This window comes from Oncorhynchus tshawytscha, linkage group LG21 (assembly GCF_018296145.1).
Source record: "Oncorhynchus tshawytscha isolate Ot180627B linkage group LG21, Otsh_v2.0, whole genome shotgun sequence".
NCBI classification, from domain to species: domain Eukaryota; kingdom Metazoa; phylum Chordata; class Actinopteri; order Salmoniformes; family Salmonidae; genus Oncorhynchus; species Oncorhynchus tshawytscha.
This window is the reverse complement of record NC_056449.1, coordinates 20402782-20422462: the sequence shown is the minus strand read 5'-3', so window position 1 is coordinate 20422462 and position 19681 is coordinate 20402782. Positions and strand designations below refer to the sequence as shown.

The 19681-nt window shown below is 41.6% G+C and overlaps 3 protein-coding genes across 10 annotated transcripts in view; 1 reads left to right on the top strand and 2 right to left on the bottom strand.

Moving 5' to 3' along the window:
• The first annotated feature begins 508 nt into the window (after positions 1–508).
• Positions 509–6833, top strand: LOC112244912 (ubiquitin-conjugating enzyme E2 A). 2 transcript variants are annotated; one of them, XM_042303202.1, is made up of 6 exons: positions 509–792; positions 1075–1155; positions 1383–1408; positions 5302–5391; positions 5532–5620; positions 5798–6833. In XM_042303202.1, exons 1-6 carry the CDS (start codon positions 785–787, stop codon positions 5924–5926), a joined length of 423 nt encoding a protein of 140 aa, XP_042159136.1. In that variant the 5' UTR covers positions 509–784; the 3' UTR covers positions 5927–6833. The 2 variants fall into 2 exon arrangements, with proteins under 2 accessions (XP_042159136.1, XP_024268566.1); XM_024412798.2 differs by having other exon boundaries at positions 511–750.
• A 172-nt stretch (positions 6834–7005) lies between these two features.
• LOC112244911 (NF-kappa-B-repressing factor) lies at positions 7006–12295 on the bottom strand. 2 transcript variants are annotated; one of them, XM_024412796.2, is made up of 3 exons: positions 11714–12295; positions 10060–10184; positions 7006–9918 (listed from the first exon to the last, which is right to left on the bottom strand). In XM_024412796.2, the coding sequence occupies exons 2-3, from the start codon at positions 10148–10150 to the stop codon at positions 7682–7684; spliced, it is 2328 nt and encodes a 775-aa protein (XP_024268564.1). In that variant the 5' UTR covers positions 10151–10184; positions 11714–12295; the 3' UTR covers positions 7006–7681. The 2 variants fall into 2 exon arrangements, with proteins under 2 accessions (XP_024268564.1, XP_024268565.1); XM_024412797.2 differs by lacking the exon at positions 11714–12295 and adding an exon at positions 11155–11247.
• Positions 12296–12763: 468 nt separating this feature from the next.
• LOC112244908 (septin-6) overlaps positions 12764–19681 on the bottom strand; it is a 42545-nt gene continuing 35627 nt past the window's right edge. For 2 of the 6 annotated variants that reach the window (XM_042303200.1, XM_042303198.1), the window contains one exon: positions 12764–14139. Coding sequence is in view for 3 of the 6 variants with exons in the window: in XM_042303198.1 (XP_042159132.1) it covers positions 14130–14139 (10 nt within the window). In the remaining 3 variants the exon portion in view is untranslated. Of the gene's footprint in view, positions 14140–16287; positions 16536–17398; positions 18759–19681 lie in introns of those variants that run through there. The other 4 variants (XR_006079569.1, XM_042303199.1, XM_042303196.1 and 1 more) reach the window with 3 other exon arrangements.

Here is a 19681-nt window from a genome sequence, read left to right as displayed (position 1 = left end):
GAATCAGTGGTTAAGGATAAAAAATAATACTTTACTGAGAAACGGTAGCCACAGGATCACAGTAAACTTGAAAAACCAACAAACACGAAGTCTCGAAAACTCACTCAGGAAACGAACGCACATGGTTAACAATTCAAGCTTTTGCAAAGGACAACCGTCTCTAGGATGGTCTCTGCCGCCCTCTGGTGACAGGTGGAACCATGACATTAACTATATTTTAAACCAAATACTTTTACTCAAGTAGTATTTTACTGGATGACTTTCACTTTTACTTGAGTAATTTTCTATCAAGGTATATTTACTTTTACTCAAGTATGAGAAGTGGGTACTTTTTCCAACACTGGCAATTTTCCTTTTTCCCAATTTGTATCACCGTATCAAGAATGTAATGTAGGTAATCCGTGAATTACCTCCCACACCAGTACAGTAGGTGGCGGTGTTTGCACCTAAAAGTTGGATCCGATCCGCCATACAAATCTTGAAGAAGAAGAAGAAGAAGAAGAAACAAATAAAGAAAAAAAAGAACCATACCAATACTCACCCCTCTTTTCCTTGTGAGTGGTAAAGTTGGTAGTGGCTAGCCTAGCCAGCTCCTGTCTGAGGGGGAGAAAGACTCGTGGGAAATATAATCATTACTGTGAAAATCGTTTGTTTCAAAACGTGTGACTTGCAACCATATGCGTACGTTTTAGTTCAACTGAATAAGATGTCAACTCCAGCAAGACGACGTTTAATGAGAGATTTTAAGCGGTATGTGTGAGGAGCAGCTTGCTAGCTCGCTTGGATGTCTAGGTGAAGCGTTTGTCTGACTTGCTAGCTAGCTGAATTTCTTTTTTTTTTGCGAAATGTTATCAAACATCTTAACAGTTACTGGATAGCATAAGTTACTATCTACGTGATAAATAAGTTACTAACACATGGATTGTTAACGTAAAGATAACATTACAGCTGAATATTTGGAAGTTGTAGTTAACTGGTCTGGCTACTACTGTTAACTTTAGCCTATTTTAATTAGCTAGCTTGCGAACTACTAACGTTTACTAATTAAGCATCGAAAATAATATTATTTCTCAGGCTTCAAGAGGACCCTCCTGCAGGAGTTAGTGGAGCCCCGTCGGAAAACAATATCATGGTATGGAATGCCGTAATTTTTGGGTAAGTGACTGGACTATAAAAGTAGTAGCTAACGTTAGATAGCTAGAAATAGATGATTAACGTTACCCGCAAAATCAATGACATGTCGTAACATGTATCCAAAGTAGGGTATTATGAATTATCTGTTAATTTTCAAGAAATGAACATTGAACCTCTTGTCCCTAGCATATTAAAGTTATCAAACTAACATTAGTTATCTAAAGTGAACTGTTTTCTCTCTTCCCCAGCCCAGAGGGAACACCTTTTGAAGATGGTAAATAGCTCTCTAGCTATGCGTTTCCTTTTTTGTAGCTGGTACATTCTTGTGCATGTGTTTGACAACTCAAACGGAAGTGATCAGTACCATGATATGGACTATTTAATTGCATGGGAGACCTGTTAGTTGGAACAGTACGTAGACTAGCAGTACTAGTACTACTGCCATATGTACATAGCCATTGAACACTGGTCACTTTAATGTTTACATACTGTTTTACTCACTTTGTGTATACTCTGTATTCTAGTCATGGCTCATGATCATCCTATATAACTACTGCTTTACACACCTTTTATATTTATATACTGTCCATACTGGCTGTACACACCATTCACATATATTTATATTCCGGGCTCTAGTCTGGAAGCTCATTTCCTGCATTTGATCAATTTTGCCTTTTGCTGTATTTAAATACTGTATTGACAGTTTATACTAATATTTATATACTGGATGCTTGACATAGCTCACTGTAATATATCTACTGCTGTATGTGCCATTTTTAATATATTTTCCAGGAAATCTGAAGTTTTATTACATACAGCCGGGAAGCACTATTGGATATAAGAGCAACGTCAATTTACCAACATTACGACCAGGAATAGGACTTTCCCGACGCAGATCCTCTGATCGGACCACCAGCCAGGACAATGGCGCTAATTCCAGTAGGCGATCCAAAACAACGACGCCGCAGACGAAGCGGCCACCTGGCCAGGCTTCGCAGACGTGCACACCGCTCTCGAGTATAGTACTCGCCAATGTCCGGTCTCTTGACAACAAGGTAGATGAAATTCGAGCAACGGTTGCCTTCCAGAGAGACATCAGAGACTAACATTCTCTGTTTCACGGAAATATGGCTCTCTCTTGATATGTTGTCAGAATCAGTTCAGCCATCGGGCTTCTCCATGCATCGTGCCGACAGAGATAAACACTTCTCTGGGAAAAGGAAGGGCGGGGTGTATGCTTTATGATTAACGACTCATGGTGTAATCATAACAACATACAGGAACTCAAGTCCTTCTGCTCACCCAATCTAGAATTCCTTCCAATCAAGTGCCGGCCATTTTACCTACCAAGAGAATTCTCGTCAGTTATAGTCACATCTGTGTACATTCCCACTCAAGCAGACACCAAGACAGCCATCAAGGAACTTCACTATATGGAAACTGGAAACCATACATCCTGAGGCTGCATTTATTGTAGCTGGGGATTTTAACAAAGCAAATTTAAGAACAAGGCTACCTAAATTCTATCAGCATATTGATTGTGCAAAGCGCATGCGCAATACCCTTGACCACTGCTACTCTAACTTCCGTGATGCATACAAAGCCCTCCCCCACCCTCCCGTCGGCAAATCCGACGACGTCATCTTGCTCCTTCTGTCTTATAGGCAGAAACTCAAACCAGATGTACCAGTGACGAGAACCATTCAATGCTGGTCCGACCAATCGGAAGCCACACTTCAAGAATGTTTTGATCATGCGGACAGAAATGTTCCACCGCATTTAACCATGGAAAGAGGTCTGGGAATATGTCTGAATATAAACAGTGTAGCTATTCCCTCCGCGAGGCAATCAAACAAGCGAAATGCCAGTACAGGGACAAGGTGGAGTCGCAATTCAACGGCTCAGACACAAGACTAATGTGGCAGGTTCTACAGGAAATCGCGGACTAAAAGAAATCTAGCCACGGAACTGATACCGATGTCACGGTTCCAGACAAACTGAACACCTTCTTTTCCTGCTTTGAGGATAATACAGTGCCACCATCGCGGCCCGCTAACAAGGACGGCGCACCCCCGTCTTCTCTGTGGCTAACGTGAGTAAAACATTTAAACGTGTTAACCCTCGCAAGGCTGCTGGCCCAGACGGCATCCCTAGCTGCATCCTCAAAGCATGTGCAGACCAGCTGGCTGGTGTGTTTACAGACATATTCAATCGCTCCCTATCCCAGTCTGTTGTCCCCACATGCTTCAAGATGGCTACCATTGTTCTTGTACCCAAGAAGGCAAAGAACTAAACTAAATGACTACAGCCCCGTCGCACTCACTTCTGTCATCATGAAGCGCTTTGAGAGACGAGTCACAACAGGGTCTCAACCCCGCCCTGTGCAATTGGGTCCTGGACTTTCTGAACGGCCGCCGCCAGGTGGTGAAGGTAGGAAACATCTCGCTGACCCTCAACACTGGGGCCCCACAAGGGTGTGTGCTCAGCCCACTTCTGTACTCCCTGGACATGCACGCCTCTAACTCAATCATTACATTTGCAGACTACACAACAGTAGTGGGCTTGATGACCACCGACGATGAGACGGCCTATATAGAGGAGGTGAGGGCCCTCGGAGTGTGGTGTCAGGAAAACAACCTCACTCAACGTCAACGAAACACAGGCGATGATTGTGGACTTCAGCAAAGGGAGCACCCCCCTATCCACATTGAAGGGACAGCAGTGTAGAAGGTGGAAAGATTTAAGTTCCTTAGCGTGCACATCACCGACAAACTGAAATGGCCCACTCACACACAGTGTCGTGAAGAAGGTGCAATAGCACCTCTTCAACCTCAGGAAGCTGAAGAAATTTGTCTTGTCACCCAAAACCCTCACAAACTGTTACAGATGCACCATTGAGAGCATCCTGTCGGGCTGTATTACAGCCTGGTACTGCACCACCCTCAACCGCAAGGCTTTCCAGAGGGTGGTGTGGTCTGCACAATGCAGCACCGGGGGCAAATTACCTGCCTTCCATGACACATATAGCACCCGATGTCACAGGAAGGCCAAAAAGATCAAAGACATCCACCACCCGAGCCAATGCCTGTTCACACTGCTACCATCCAGAAGGCGAGGTCAGTACAGGTGCATCAAAGCTGGGACCAAGAGCCTGAAGAACAGCTTCTGTCTCAAGGCCATCAGACTGCTAAACGGCAATCACTAACTCAGAGGCTGCTGCCTACATTGAGACCCAAACAGTAGTCACTTTATACAATGCAGTCTAAATAATGTCACTTTAATAATGTTTACATATATACATACAGTATTTTTTTTTTGACCATCTATTGCACCTTGCTTATGCCGCTCGGCCATGGTTCATCCATATACTTACATGTACATATTCTCATTCACCACTTTAGATTTGTGTGTATTAGGTAGTTGTTGTGGAATTGTTAGATATTACTGCACTGTCGGAACTAGAAGCGCAAGCATTTTGCTGCACTCCCATGAACATCTGCTAACCTTGTGTATGTGACAAATAAAATTTGATTGGATTCTTTCTAAATATTTGTTTTAATTATTTGTGTACTTGTTTGACATTGTACTGCATTGTTAGGAGCTAGTAACGTAAGCATTTTGCTGTACCCACTATAACAACTGCTAAACTGTGTACACAACCAATAAACCTTTTTGATTTGACATTGTAGACCAGGTGGTGTCTTATCAGAACTACTACAATAATCCAGCTGACCTGTTAAATCGCTGAGATGAGATTACTGCCTGCCAGAAAGTGAATGAATCCTGTGAAATATGGGTTAACTGTTGGTCAAAACCAGGGGATTGTATCTGTTTGACATCATCTGTCAATGAATATGCATATCAGACCCACCAGTAATCCTCCATTCTAGCAAATGTCCCTCATTGAGTTGCATTTATGTACATTTGTGCTTTAGGATGTGTATATGTTATTTTATTGAAACGGAAACAATTTAGTGGCGAATTACAATATGCTATTTGGTTGCTCAAAACATTTTGCAGCAAGACAACTTTGCATTTGTTCTAAGCCATTCTGTTTTGGCCTGGTCCCAGATCCATTTGTGGTGATTGTCAAGCTAACCGGTTACCATTGTGTGATTGTTTTAGTGGCCACTTGATAATTAATATTCTCATGTCCTTTATTTTCAGGAACTTTCAAACTCACAATAGAATTCACAGAGGAATACCCTAATAAGCCTCCAACTGTGCGTTTTGTCTCCAAAATGTTTCATCCAAACGGTACGTTTTTTATTTTAATTTATTTTAGAAACATGCTTATTGCTTACAGGATCATTTTATAGTAGAACAGCTGAATCTTTGTCAACAAGACAATCCACCAGTCTTTGTTATGGAGTAAATGTATGTTCTGTGTTGTACAGTCTACGCAGATGGTAGTATATGCTTGGACATTCTTCAGAACCGCTGGAGTCCAACTTATGATGTTTCTTCAATTCTAACTTCAATACAGGTATACACAGCATTAACCATGAATCTTCATTAAATAATTGAATTGTATAAAGCTCCTTCTGTGCTTACATTTTTTTCTCTCAAATAACGGTGTTTTGAAACAATTTGAATTTAAAAAATCTAGTCAAGGGTGCCAGAATACTATTGCTACTGAAGTGTCTACTATTCATCGTCTTAGTCTTTACTGGATGAGCCGAATCCCAACAGCCCAGCCAACAGCCAGGCTGCTCAGCTATATCAGGAGAACAAGCGGGAGTACGAGAAGCGGGTGTCTGCCATCGTGGAACAGAGTTGGCGTGATTGTTGACCCCCACAAAGTATGAACAATATCCAGCCTCAAGTCAAAAAGAGAACAGAAGAAAAATATCTCAAAGGAAATTAAATGCACATGGTTTGAATCTTTCTCTGCAGTATGTTTGTTTCTCTTCATGCATAATGCTTCTCCTGGACAAGAGCACATCAAAGTAAATGTACCTTGTTATATCTAGGTTACTTACAATGTAATTTATCCCCATTTCTTTTTTTATCCTGGCACATAAAGGTACTGTGGGGGTGGGGGGGGGTTCGAGTTACTCTTGTCATTTTAGTGTTTTAAGTCTTTGGCTTGTGTGATTTTGCTGTATTGATTCAGATAATTGTGTATGTCTAGAAGTTTGAAGGTTTTCGCTGTGGTTTGACTTTTGTTTCTAGCTTTCACACGGTTTCCTTTTTGGAGCTATAGCATGATAGTATTCCAACTAAGAAACAATTTGATGAACACCTGTCATGGACTTTTTTTCAACCAATGTCAATTTTAAAACCCTACCTTTTTATATGCACAAACCATGTTCTTGTTGGGGCTTTGTTTTATGAATTGAATGGCTCTTTGAATGATATCTCCAACAGGACTCAAGTGTTTCGGAAAGGCACATACTTGGTGCACTTTTAAATGCAAGTCCTGTAACACTAGTGCAAAAGCATATTTATGAGGATGATTGACAAATTGCCTGCTCTGAGAATTTGTGGTAAACGTTTTCTCATGCACAGAACTCAATTTATCAAGGCAAAGGTTGTCTGTACTTAATACTCAAATGTAATGGTTTAGATGCCCAAATTACTTGGAGTTCCATTTATTTGTATCATTACGTAATTACGAATACCACATGGGAATGTTGCAGTGTCCTTAACACCATTCAAACTGTACATTGTCTTGTAAATAAAAATGATACATTCAATGTGCTTTTCTTGAGGGATGGAGTGACATGATTTACTAAGTTTCCAGCTGGTCTCAGGTCCCTCCACAATATTGCTGCAAACATTGGAGGGGTATGGTTCAAATTGTCACTGTGATATAGCAGTTAATTAAGAAAACATTTTTGTAATAACACCAGTCAACTCACATTGAAGTCCAGACAGTAGACTTAATTTATTAATTAGTGTTATTACAGCTGTGAAAACAAGCAGACGAGTGAACTGTATTCACACAGGCTTATACATCTGACATTCCAAAGGGATCACAGCTTGCACTTTTACCATGTGACAAAGATCAAATTCAAGTCATGGAAGCAGTTTATTTGTAAATCTTCTCAACTATCTGAGGGGGGGAACATTACAAGTATTGTGACAGGGATGTTTCAATGTCAGCACATAGTTACAGATGTTTACACCTGTCATCACCTCAGGTGATGCCAACAGTATATACATTTCTAATGAGACTTTTGTGAAGGTGAAATGGCAGGCATTCTGCTGGTTAAGGCTATTTCTGTAGCCATGAAAAACATTTGCTAAAAATTGAGGATTTCTGTCAAAAGATACAACACTAATCAACCGTAACGGCACAAAGCAGTTCAAGACTAGCATAGTGCAAATTTGAAGCTGACAGAAGACAAAATAGTGGAATGACACAAGAAGCGTTGATACAATGTCAGAAAATATGCAATTGTATGAAAAGGAATGCAGAAACTACAAGTGTTTCTCCGAAAGACAAGCCTAGAAGATTGAAACATTTTACATTCAGAAACTTTTCTCAGATCAGGTGTGATTTTTTTTGTGGTAAGTATTGTTGGAGCTATGACATATCCAGTCAGTGTGAGGCCTGAGGTTTCACTAGCTCGTAGCGTCCCACCTGCCCTTCCTGCAGGAGCTGGCCAATGAGCTGGTCTTTGTGCACTTTGCGGCTGACGATGAGGAAGCGCAGCCTGCCCTGGCCATAAGACTTACTGCGCAGGCCATACTTCTGGGATATCTGGTGGATCTGCTTGCGTTCATCATTGTTGAGCTCAGTGGAGAAGCGCAGGTCGTCCTGGCGGTCTGAACTGGCATAGTTACGGATGATGTCCTCGATGTTCCGTTTGGTGAGCTGATTCCCAGACTTGTCCATGTCCATACCCAGTCCCTCTCTGGAGAATTGCTCTTTGACCTTGATGGGCTCAGAGATGCCCTCCCCTTCCCGGCCCAATCCGCCACCCTTCCAGCCCATCTTGCGGAGTAGCTGATTCCCGATATTGTCCTCCTTGATCTCCTGTCTCGAGGACTCTTCACCAGAGCGAGTCAGAATCTGGTGGCGAGAGAGGGCGTCAGCATTACCCTCCTTCCTGAGGTTGGATTTCACCACAGCCTGTGTTTGCCGGAGTGTGGCCAGGGCCTCCTCTGCTGCAATGTGCTTCACCGTTTTCTTGGGTCCGATGCCTGCCGCTACGTATTGACCCTCCAGGAACACCTCACACCTCCAGCGGTGGTCTGGTAGCACTGTGAACTTGTAATCGGCAGATACCTTGTTGAACTGGGCAGTGTCATTGATGATGCAGATGGCATTGTCCGAGTTCTCCAGGATGACCAGTTCGCTCAAGTGTTTCTTCCTACCACCCTGGTTACCGAAACGACCACCCGACGGGTCAGAGTGATGGTTCCCTCGAGAGAACTGCTGTGGTTGTTGTTGCTGCTGCCGGGCTGCCTGGTTCATGCGTAGTTTCCTCACTGCCTCTTCAGCTGCTGTATGTTTAGACGTCTTCTTACTTCCCCTGGCCTGTGCCACCAGTGCATCCTGCAAGTACACGCTACATTGCCATGCACTGCTGTTGGGGACCACGTCGAACTTGTAGTCAATCTTCATGCGGTTGAAGGCGGCAGAGTTGTTAAGAATGCAGATGGCATCATGAGCGTTGTCAACAACGACAAAATCTGTCCAGTGCTTGCGTTTGTCAGGCTCGTATTGACCCTTGGAGCTAGGCGTAGGCTTGTCCTCTGGGTTACGCAGTGCCGGTAGAAACGCAGGGGTAGGGCAGTGCGTTTGGCAGACCACAATATCATTGACCAAGAAGTGTTTGAATTTGCGCTGCACTACACGGACCTCCACCAGTTTAAAGAAAAGCTTCATAGCCTGCTCAGAAGCACGGTCCCTGGCCCCGTTTTTGCTGCCAGAGTAGCCAGTAGCAAGGTAAACACACTGGCATCTCAGCTCACAGGCATAGCCATCAGTCGGTACTTTCCTGTTCTTGGGTAGGTCTGCTGGAGGGATATCCTTGAGGTTGACATAGACATACTCCGGATTGGTTTTACAGGCCTGGATGCTACGGCTCAGCATGAAATTGTAGTTAGGAGATTCAGCTCCACACATGAACGCAGGGTCTCTTAAAGTGACAGCTATGGCAGATGCCACACTATTGATCAGCCTTTGCTTTTCATCCAGCACGGCTTGAGATATGGGGATGGGTTGTGAAGAAGACCCAGAGACAGATGAGGGGCTGCTCCTCCCTGGGCTGCTGTAGACTCTGCTGAATGGTCTGCTGGATGTGGGTCTGTCCTGCTGCCTGAAGCCAAGGCCTTGGCGTCCTGAATCCCCCCAGCCCCCTGATCGACTGCCCCCTCCATATCCATCAAATCTAGGGGCCTGAGCGTATGTGTCCGGATGCCTAGTGCTGTGGAACTCATATCTGGCCGAGTAGTCCTGCTGCATTTTAGTCATATAATTTGAGGCGGATCCTTGGCTTCCATGACCTAAACCACTTGTACTACCTGAGGGTATGTCTCTATCTCTTTCTCTATCCCGCCAAGAGTCAGAAGAACCGTATGATGAAACTCTGTCGAACGCAGGCCTAGCTGCAGAGGAGTCTGGAGCTCGGTTGCTGCCATAAGAGGGACGGTCAGAGTCTGAGTCCCACTGTCTCACACTGTTCACCTCACTCCTACGGCGCTCCTTGTCATTCTCCTTCTCATCATTGCCAGACCTGCCACTGCTGCCACCACTAACAAAGTGCACAGGCTCAAATCGTGGTCTGGAACCAAATTTGGACACTGGCATTTTCCTCATTGGCTCTTCTCCTAACATTAAAGAACAAAACAGAGAATCAATCAATGACAAGCGTATAACAATCAATGAGTAATTTTTCATCTTCCAGTAAATTAGAAAAATACTTTAAAACAGTGGCAAGGAGTTCAATTTGAAGAACCAAAATCACTCACTGCCATCTGATGAATTGGGTCGCTTCTTTGCTTCAGCACTTGGAACCAGGTCAAAGGAGGGCATTTCGCCAATGTCAACCCTTTCAGCCATGTCCAGCACCTCTCACCTCAGATCAGAGCCATACCTTTAAAAGAAAACAGAGCTATATAAAAAGGTAAACAAGCATAATGTGTATTTCTATGCTAGCACAGTAAAACAGTTAACTTGGCTCAACTACCGGAAATACTCTATTAGGGAAAGAACTTTTGTTCCCACATAATTCCCACATCAAACTGAGGGCTAAAAACAAATCTGTAGGCTACATATGAACACAGGTTCATATTAGGCCATGATTCCGACAAGGTACGCCTATATCCTTATCCAGGTGTCAGGAAAGGCCTTGTGGGCAAAGAAGACCATCCTGCACCACATGAACAACGAGAACTACTGAGGCTGCTCAATTTTCAATTTGCATTTGTGTCACAATAAATTATTTTATGGCCAACCACTGTTTCTCACTTTCGAAACGCATTGACAGTGACTTGGCTCTGTAAAGGTAATTATTGGAATGATGGCAAAAATAACTAGTGCTAGCTAACAAGATCAGTTTACAGACTGCAACAAAGAAGATTAGCGAACGTTACCAGGAGTGTAATCATTACCAAGACATGCTTCTATTGGACAAAGTCAAGTAGGCCCCTCCCCATTTCGTTTGAGAAACGTTTTGCAACTGAGACAGCATAATGAATACGCCCCAGCTGACAGAAAGGCCACCATCATGAGTCGCTAAGAATGAATGTTATGGCTAACGTTAGTTAACTAGCTAAGAATAGGCAGACTGATGTGGATAAAAATGCTATTATTTATGGCAACATTAACTACATTTCTGATTAATTATGACTCCTTTGTGTGCACAACTTCTCAAAACCGTATTTCCTACGAAGTATAACCACAGAATTTCTAAACCCAGAGGGGCAACATCGCCGGAACGCTTGCGAAACAGACCAGGGTTTGAGAAGTGAACAATTATTCCTTAGTTAATTTTCTCGAAATCTAAAGACACAACCTAGATTCAAGCCAATCTCTTAAGCAGTTGAAGATGTTATTACTCCAACCTCGTGAAAGTGACAAACTGACACGTTTTCATTTTCGTCAAAAACATTGACGGAGAGCCTATGATTTAACAGCCTGTACATGCGCAGTTCTGCAAGAGACGACCGTTAGCCCGGATGACGTGTTTCTACGCATGAGCTTAACTAGCCGACATCGCCAACAAGTGAGATCTGGGATTTCTATTGGAGAAGCAGTTTTGGCCTATCTTCATACTGTACTGTCTTTGGTATAACGTTACCGAGTTAACTAGCACGCTACGTAGCAACTAGCTAGCTAACTTTAGCATAACAACTAACTACGTTATCATTGACGCACACAATCAAATCTTCGTTTGCTAATTTAAGTTGTCTACAGATTAAATGGTATAACTAACAATCTATTTTAAAGTAAACCAGATTTTAGCAGACGAAACAAGTGACGCAGTAAACGAGCAAAGATCGCTAGCTAGCTCATTGAAAAAAGATTGATGCATCATCTTGCACGGGAATGTGATATGGAGCACGAGACAGATAGCTAATTGTCGAATTGTTTTTAGCTCAAATTAATATATTAGCCACTTACCTTAATGCAAAGTAATAAGTCCGATGTTTCTTTGTGCCCTTGGTGTTAGTCTTCCACTAACATAGTTCAATGTCTAGCGAGCGGCTTCGCCTTTGGTCATCACCATAACATCCGGGGGGGTCGTCAGTAGTCATCACAGTCACAAAGTCATAATTATGGATAAACACCAACATCGCCTATTTATTTCCTTAAAATCTGATTTTAAACCTAATCTTAACCACACTGCTAACCTTAAATTAAGATCAAAAAGCTATTTTTTGTTTTCATTCATTTTTACAATATAGCCAATATTGACTTTGTAGCTGTAGTAACTAGTGAAAACCCGTCAACGTTCCATATAACCACAGATAGAACAATGAGACAGATATTAGTAGCGAATGTATAAGTGTGAGGCATTCGGTTGGCGTATCCACTCACTACCACATATGGTGGTGAGAGGAAGCCCAATTGTCGACAGTGGGAGAATATTGAGCAGATTCATTTTTGCCAAAATTATGGACATTTTCTCATCGATGAAATCGATACCGTTTTCTGCTCCCAAAACGATATGATACGAACGGAGTGGACTGCGTTTTGTAGATTTTACCCTTTGCCAAAGTTGTAAATTTTTTTCGTTGTCTAGGAGTGCAAGGGCGAATTGAGCTATTGCACACGCGCACTCTACAAAGCAGGCGTTCCCTAACAGAAATATGCAAATACATGCTACAACGCGCCAATAGGATATCGCTGCCTCGTGCTTGGCTCTGCCTCCCTGCCTGATTCTTCTGCCCACTACCTCATTTGTTCCCATTGAAAATGACGTGTGGTGGTCTTTCTGGGGTTAGTTATAAAAATCTTTGCTTCACAACCCTCCATTTTCTAGTCCATCTAAAATCATGGCGTCTGGAATGTTTCCGCATGCATGCGCTACACCTGAGAACCAGAAGGTGTCAGTCTTCCTCTTTACTTTCAAAGTGCACCAAAAATGTGGGCTTATTTCAATGTGTGATTATTTATATAACATCAATGTTTATTTGCACAACTAAGTAATTTGGCATAACAAAACAAATGCACCCTTTATTTTCATAATTTTATTGAAAAAGTACATCAATGGAATCAAACTACAATAAAATATTTCATAATTCATTTGTGGTGTGGACAGATAATTCACTAGGAGGGGTGATTATGGCAGATGCTAGAAAAATGTATGACAATTTTTTACACCAAAATGTAACTACACAGAGAGAAGAGTCACATCCAAAGATCATATCTCATAAACAGGTCTCCACTTCAATACACAAAATATATCCTTATAAATTATACAAATATTTCCATCTGTACCTAGGATTCAACTCCATCTCATTGTAATATTTGGCAATATGGATGCTGAAAATTGTGGAGAAGGGTATAACAAGGAGTAATACACAAGATAAAACTGATCCAAACAATACAGAGCACCAAATGTGAAATAGTGCAAGACGGAACTGTTAGGTGAGAAAACAGCTATGGGAGCAAAAGGTCAAGATCACAGAAGTGATGAAATAAAAGAGCATTAGACATGCAAAATACAGAATAGGGTGATGGTAGTTAAAGCACAATGTGTAAAGGGCATTAAATGTGACCTACATGGTATTTCAGAACGGAAAAGGTGTTTTCACTAAATAAGTGCTTGACATGAATATGGCTCTGGCTCTTCTAAGTTGCAATGAAACAACCTATGCAGTGAACATAAAGAACACTGTTTTGGATCGCAATTGTCTTTTGGTTTTTAACTGACAAAAGTATCTACTAGTCACACATGTAAGTTTAGATGTCACACTTTGCTCTATCAATCACCAAATGAATGTATTTTGGTTTTATTGAGATCTGGGTTATGCTATTTGTATTCAAAACTAACTCCTCCTTTGAATGAGGAGCACATTAATCATATGGTGGGTTATTTGTAATAGTATCGGTTATTTCAAACAGAATCAGCCCTTCTCAAAATGGATGTAATATATGATTGAATGTTATTACACAAAGACTTCCTTAAAATTAACTGTTCATGAAATTCAGATAGTTTTGTGAAAAATATAAATGAATCCAGAGCCTTGGCTCTGTTACAATTGGTATGATGAAACCTGATTAGATGTGTTTCTCTTGAACAACCGTTTAGAATCCTTCCTGAGCAAAGCTTTGTTCATTCATACACCAAGACGGAGCTGCATAATATTAAGTGTGAAGGACTCCCACTAGCCAAAGTGTACCTTGATTAGGTGACAAAACGTAAACTATCCAAAAAATACCATGTGAAGCCCACATTAGGCCATGGTCAACAAAGCAGATGAGATAGAAGTTTAAAAAAGGTTGATGCAGAGAGAAAAGACAGGAAGAGGAAACGGGTGCTTAGTTCTCGTTGAAGCTGCAATCCCCTCTTCAGACAGGTGGGCAAGACAGATTAAAAGAAGCTAGAGAGAGGAAGAGACAAATGCAAAGTTACAAGAGAGGCCCAGGCAACAGTGCTTACCAGAAGGCAAGGTTCAAGATACATAAGAAACAAGGATTACTGACATTTTGGGAGGAAAGACAAAGTATTTGGGTTTTCCTAAGGCATGTATAGTTGCTACTGTACTTCAAATTACACAAACTACATTACAAATGTACTGTCAGTGTCGTAAAAAAATGACTAATATAATACCATACTATAGCTGACTAATTCGATTTGAGCATAATACTGATTTAAAACATTTAATAAATAGCTTAATCCCTTCATCGAAACAAGTCAAATTAACTGCTCGCAGCAGATATTATGTCCTCTGAAAATCCCAAAAGGGTATTCAATGTCATTTAATAAATCAAACATGGACAATATTAATAAACCTAATATGATGGAAAAACTACCAAGACGTGCACAACAACATAGTCCAGAAATGTCAATCTTACAGAAACAAAGAGCAAATGCTGATATTAGTCAAAGTCAGCACAGCAAAAACACACAACATGACAAAAGGCATAGCCATAGACAAGATATTAAGATTAAGCCACATAGTGAGCACATATAGTTAGAGCAGCAGTGATATACATACAGTTGAAGTTGAAAGTGTACATACACCTTAGCCAAATACATTTAAACTCAGTTTTTCACAATTCCTGACATTTAATCAGTAAAAAGTCCCTGTTTTAGGTCAGTTAGGATCACCACTTTATTTTAAGAATGTGAAATGGCAGAATAATAGTAGAGAATTATTTATTTCAGCTTTTATTTCTTTCATCACATTCCCAGTGGGTATGAAGTTTACATACAGCCAATTAAGTATTTGGTAGCATTGCCTTTAAAAATGGTGTAACTTGGGTCAAATGTTTCAGGTAGCCTCCCACAAGCTTCCCACAATAAGTTGGGTGAATTTTGGCCCATTCCTCCTGACAGAGCTGGTGTAACTGAGTCAGGTTTGTAGACCTCCTTGCTTGTACAGGCTTTTTCAGTTCTTCCCACAAATTTTCTATGGGATTGAGGTCAGGGCTTTGTGATGGCCACTCCAATACCTTGACTTTGTTGTCCTTAAGCCATTTTGCAACACATTTGGAAGTATGCTTGGGGTCATTGTCCATTTGGAAGACCCACTTTAACTTCCTGACTGATGTCTTCGAGATGTTGCTTCAATATATCCACATAATTTTCCTCCCTCATGATGCCATCTGTTTTGTGAAGTGCACCAGTCCCTCCTGCAGCAAAGCACCCCCACAACATGATGCTGCCACCCCCATATGTCACGGTTGGGATGGTGTTCTTTGGCTTGCAAGCCTCTCCCTTTTTCCTCCAAACATAACGATGGTCATTATGGCCAAACAGTTCCATTTTTGTTTCATCAGAGCAGAGGACATTTCTCAAAAAAGTACGATCTTTGTCCCCATGTGCAGTTGCAAACCGTAGTCTGGCTTTTTTATGGCGGTTTTGGAGCAGTGGCTTCTTCCTTGCTGAGCAGCCTTTCAGGTTATGTCGATATAGGACTCATTTTACTGTGGATATAGATACTTTTGTACCTGTTTCCTCCAGCATTTTCACAAGGTCCTTTGCTGTTGTTCTGGGATTGATTTGCACTTTTCGCACCAAAGTACGTTCATCTCTAGAAGACAGAATGCGTCTCCTTCCTGAGCGATATGACGGCTACATGGTTCCATGGTGTTTATACTTGCGTACTATTGTTTGTACAGATGAATGTGGTACCTTCAGGCGTTTGGAAATTGCTCCCAAGGATGAACCAGACTTGTGGAGGTCTACAATTTTTTTTCTTAAGTCTTGGCTGATTTCTTTTCATTTTCCCATGATGTCAAGCAAAGAGGCACTGCGTTTGAAGGTAGGCCTTGAAATACATCCACAGGTACACCTCCAATTGACTCAAATTATGTCAATTAGCCTATCAGAAGCTTCTAAAGCCATGACATAATTTTCTGACATTTTCCAAGCTGTTTAAAAGGTACAGTCAACTTAGTGTATGTAAACTTCTGACCCACTGGAATTGTGATACAGTGAACTAATCTGTCTGTAAACAATTGTTGGAAAAATGAATTGTGTCATGCACAAATTAGATGTCCTAACCGACTTGCCAAAACTATAGTTTGTTAACAAGAAATTTGCGGAGTGGTTGAAAACAAGTTTTAATGACTCCAAACTAAGTGTATGTAAACTTCCGACTTCAACTGTATAGGGGTATCTTTTAGTTAGTACATAGAGCAGATTAATGTTTTTTTAAACCAGGGTCCGCAATGCCTCTCCTCAGCCTTGGGGTACCGGCTACCCACAAAGCCTGGTCCCTTAGCAAAGCTTGAGGGTGGAAGCACCTACTCAGTGCAGAGCCAGGGATTACTGCAAAGGAAAGGTAAATACATAGAGCAGTGAACAGAGGGACTGAAGCAGGGTGTGAATGACACCACACACCAAGGCACACCCTGCCAACCCAAAGAGCTGAGGACAACAGTTCCCCAGAAACGTTGAGACAAAGAGCAACTTGAGAAGGGATTGTGAGAAGTTGTAAACCATATATAAGAGACCATTTCAATACATTTAGATGGAAACAAAAGGCCCACATCTGTGGACACTCGTCAGACCAACTGTCCCACATGATTATATTGAGCAAGGACACACAGACATGTTTTTGGAGGGTGGAAATGTTTTTCTGATAAACAACTCCCTGTCATCAAGATACAGATGTGAAGGAAGTGGATTGGAAAATAAAACCCAACAATCTCATTGGCACTCACACAATCTGCCAAACACAGGAGTGTTCCTGTCCTGTTTCTCTAGGAGGGATGGAGAATGACTGCTGGCTCAGTCTGTTCAGACAAAAGCAGTGCAGTAGTATAAGGCTGAATACTAACTTGACATTTGAGCACCTAACTTAAATGCTCATGCAAGTCTCCCACTGAATTCAATTCAGGATTTATGTGAAATTCCAAGTTACGTGCGCATATCCCAAGTTAGGATCCAGCCCTATGAATTCAGGTTAGCAGACAATTTTGCTCTGTAAGGAGAGTTGTTTTGACAATAACAATGGCATGATATCTCAAAACCCTTGAATGAGAGTTAAATATGTAGACCAAAGCTAGTGTTTTCAACTGTAATCAGAATCTATGTGAAACCCTAATATCCTCACATGCAGAACCCACTTACATACTATGTTACTGCTTCATTAAATATTTCATACACAATAATTGTGGCCACAGTTGAAATATTTGGTGAAATTCCCTCTTTATTTCCCTTGGAGATGAAGTATTTTTTGTGTAACACTGATACAAGTGCAATACTGATCCCTACATTATTGTTATTTGGTTAAAAGGCTTCAAATATGATGTTATATGTAGAAAAAAATCTAAAAGTCACAATTGCATTGGAAATATATACAAAATCACATTTGTGTAAAATGTGCAAACGTGAAAAGCTAACAAGTATGCAGATAGCGTACAGTATATGAAAAACAATGAGGAATGGGCAAAGACATGACAAGAAATCATTCATATTTGCACATGCACCAGGCTAAGATGAAATAACATCAGTTGACTAACGCTCACTCTCTCCGTAGCCTGAGTGCCAGTCTGTTTGTGCTATCATGCCAACTCCCTGTCACTCATTATTCATGCCATGTTACGAGCAGGCAAAAGCACAAACAGATCTGGAACTAGGCTACTCTCTTGATAGGTGGTGGACAACATGCCCTCATTCAAAACATACAATAATAGTATCTTAATTTTCAATAATTACATATTATATTGCAACACGATATCAGCACACATCGTCATAATGTCATACTATTGGAGTGGTTGATTATACCCTGGTAGTGTGTAGAATAGTGGTGGTCTGAAACATGGACCGGAAGATGCTAATGAGCACGCACACAGACAGCTATGTCTTACTATACTAGTGAGGTCTTTTGGGGGACCAACAACTGATTTCCATTCAAAATCTAATTTTCCCTAACCGCTAACCCTAACTCTTAACCTAATCTTAACCTCTAACCCTAATTCTAACCCAAAATCTAACCCTAAAATAGTCATATTACAAGTGAGGACCAACAAAATGTCCTCACTTCTCTGAATTTTAGTTGGTTTACTATTCTTGAGAAGACTTCTGGTACTTACAAGTATAGTAAACATGTGTCCACACACACACAAACACACCCACTCCACTGGCCTGGTCAGACCACAGCTGATATACATTTCACCTTAGCCTCCACAAACTCCTGCCTGTCACAACAGTAGTTGTGCATGTAAAAGTAAAAAGCACACTCAGTCATGCAGAACAGGTCAACAACAAAAACAACAAGAAAATAAATCTACTTTCCAACAGAAAGCAAACAGGAAAATAGAGGATGATGGCTCGTAACAAAAAGAAAATACAAAAACAAGCATCTTTAGCGCAAAAAGGATGTGTTTGAGTCAAGGATTCCCATTCACAGTAATGGCTGGATTCTTCCACAGTGCAGGGGCAGGTGTGGGGTTTGGAATGGGGGAGAGGGGGAGGGCTGGAGGGCACAGAGAACAGCATGGCACTGCCAGGGATGGGGTGAAAAATCATTCCTACAGGAATCCTTAACTGGAAACGAGAGAGAAGGACCATTACTGCTTTCTAGGGGTTAACGCTAACACTGGTAGATACCACAGGAGGCTGCTGAAGGGAGGACGGCTCATAATAATGGCTGAAACGGCACTAATGGAATGGCATCAAATACATGGAAACCAGCCATTACCACGAGCCTGTCCTCGCCAATGAAGGTGCCACCAACTTCCTGTGATAGACATACTTTTTAATCAAATGACAGAATCACATTCTTCATGTTAGTGGTAAAATGTAATGTTAAAAGGAACATGCACTTAGGTTGTTACAGTTTATAGGACTTATGAGTGAATGGGGGTGGGGAGATTTAGAGTATCTGTTTAAACTAAATTGACTTGGTATGCTAAGACACCACACCAACTCAGTGGCCTTGTGGTGTCCGCCCTGCGATTGGAAGAGTTGGGAGTTCCATCCCAGCCAGGTCATACCAAAGACTATAAAAATGGGACCTGATGTGTCTCTGCTTGGCATTCAGCATCAAGGAGATAGATTGGGGGTAAGGTCCTGTGATAGACTAGTGTTGTCCAGGTGGTTTACTTGTACATCAAGCTGACTAACGCTACAGAAACAGGAGATAGGCTCCTGCCGTTTGGGCTTGTGCAAGGCTCCTTACTTTATGGACTACCACAGATGGGGACAGCTGAAGAACTATTTTGGAACCCTTTCTGTTGATGAGTGTATGGCTGAGGCTGTATGAATAGCGTATCTCTCAGTGGGTTTTTCTTTTGTATCAACAAAGAGGTGGGTGTCAAATAGCTGAAGGATCAACAACAAAAACATTGCTATTAAAAAATCCTTGTACACAAGGATTGGCACTATAGCTGAACAGCGCACTAGCGTGACCCTGCAGTTTCTGCAGGACTCTGAATGTCTCTTTGTGTAGTGGCTGGGCAGGGTGGACC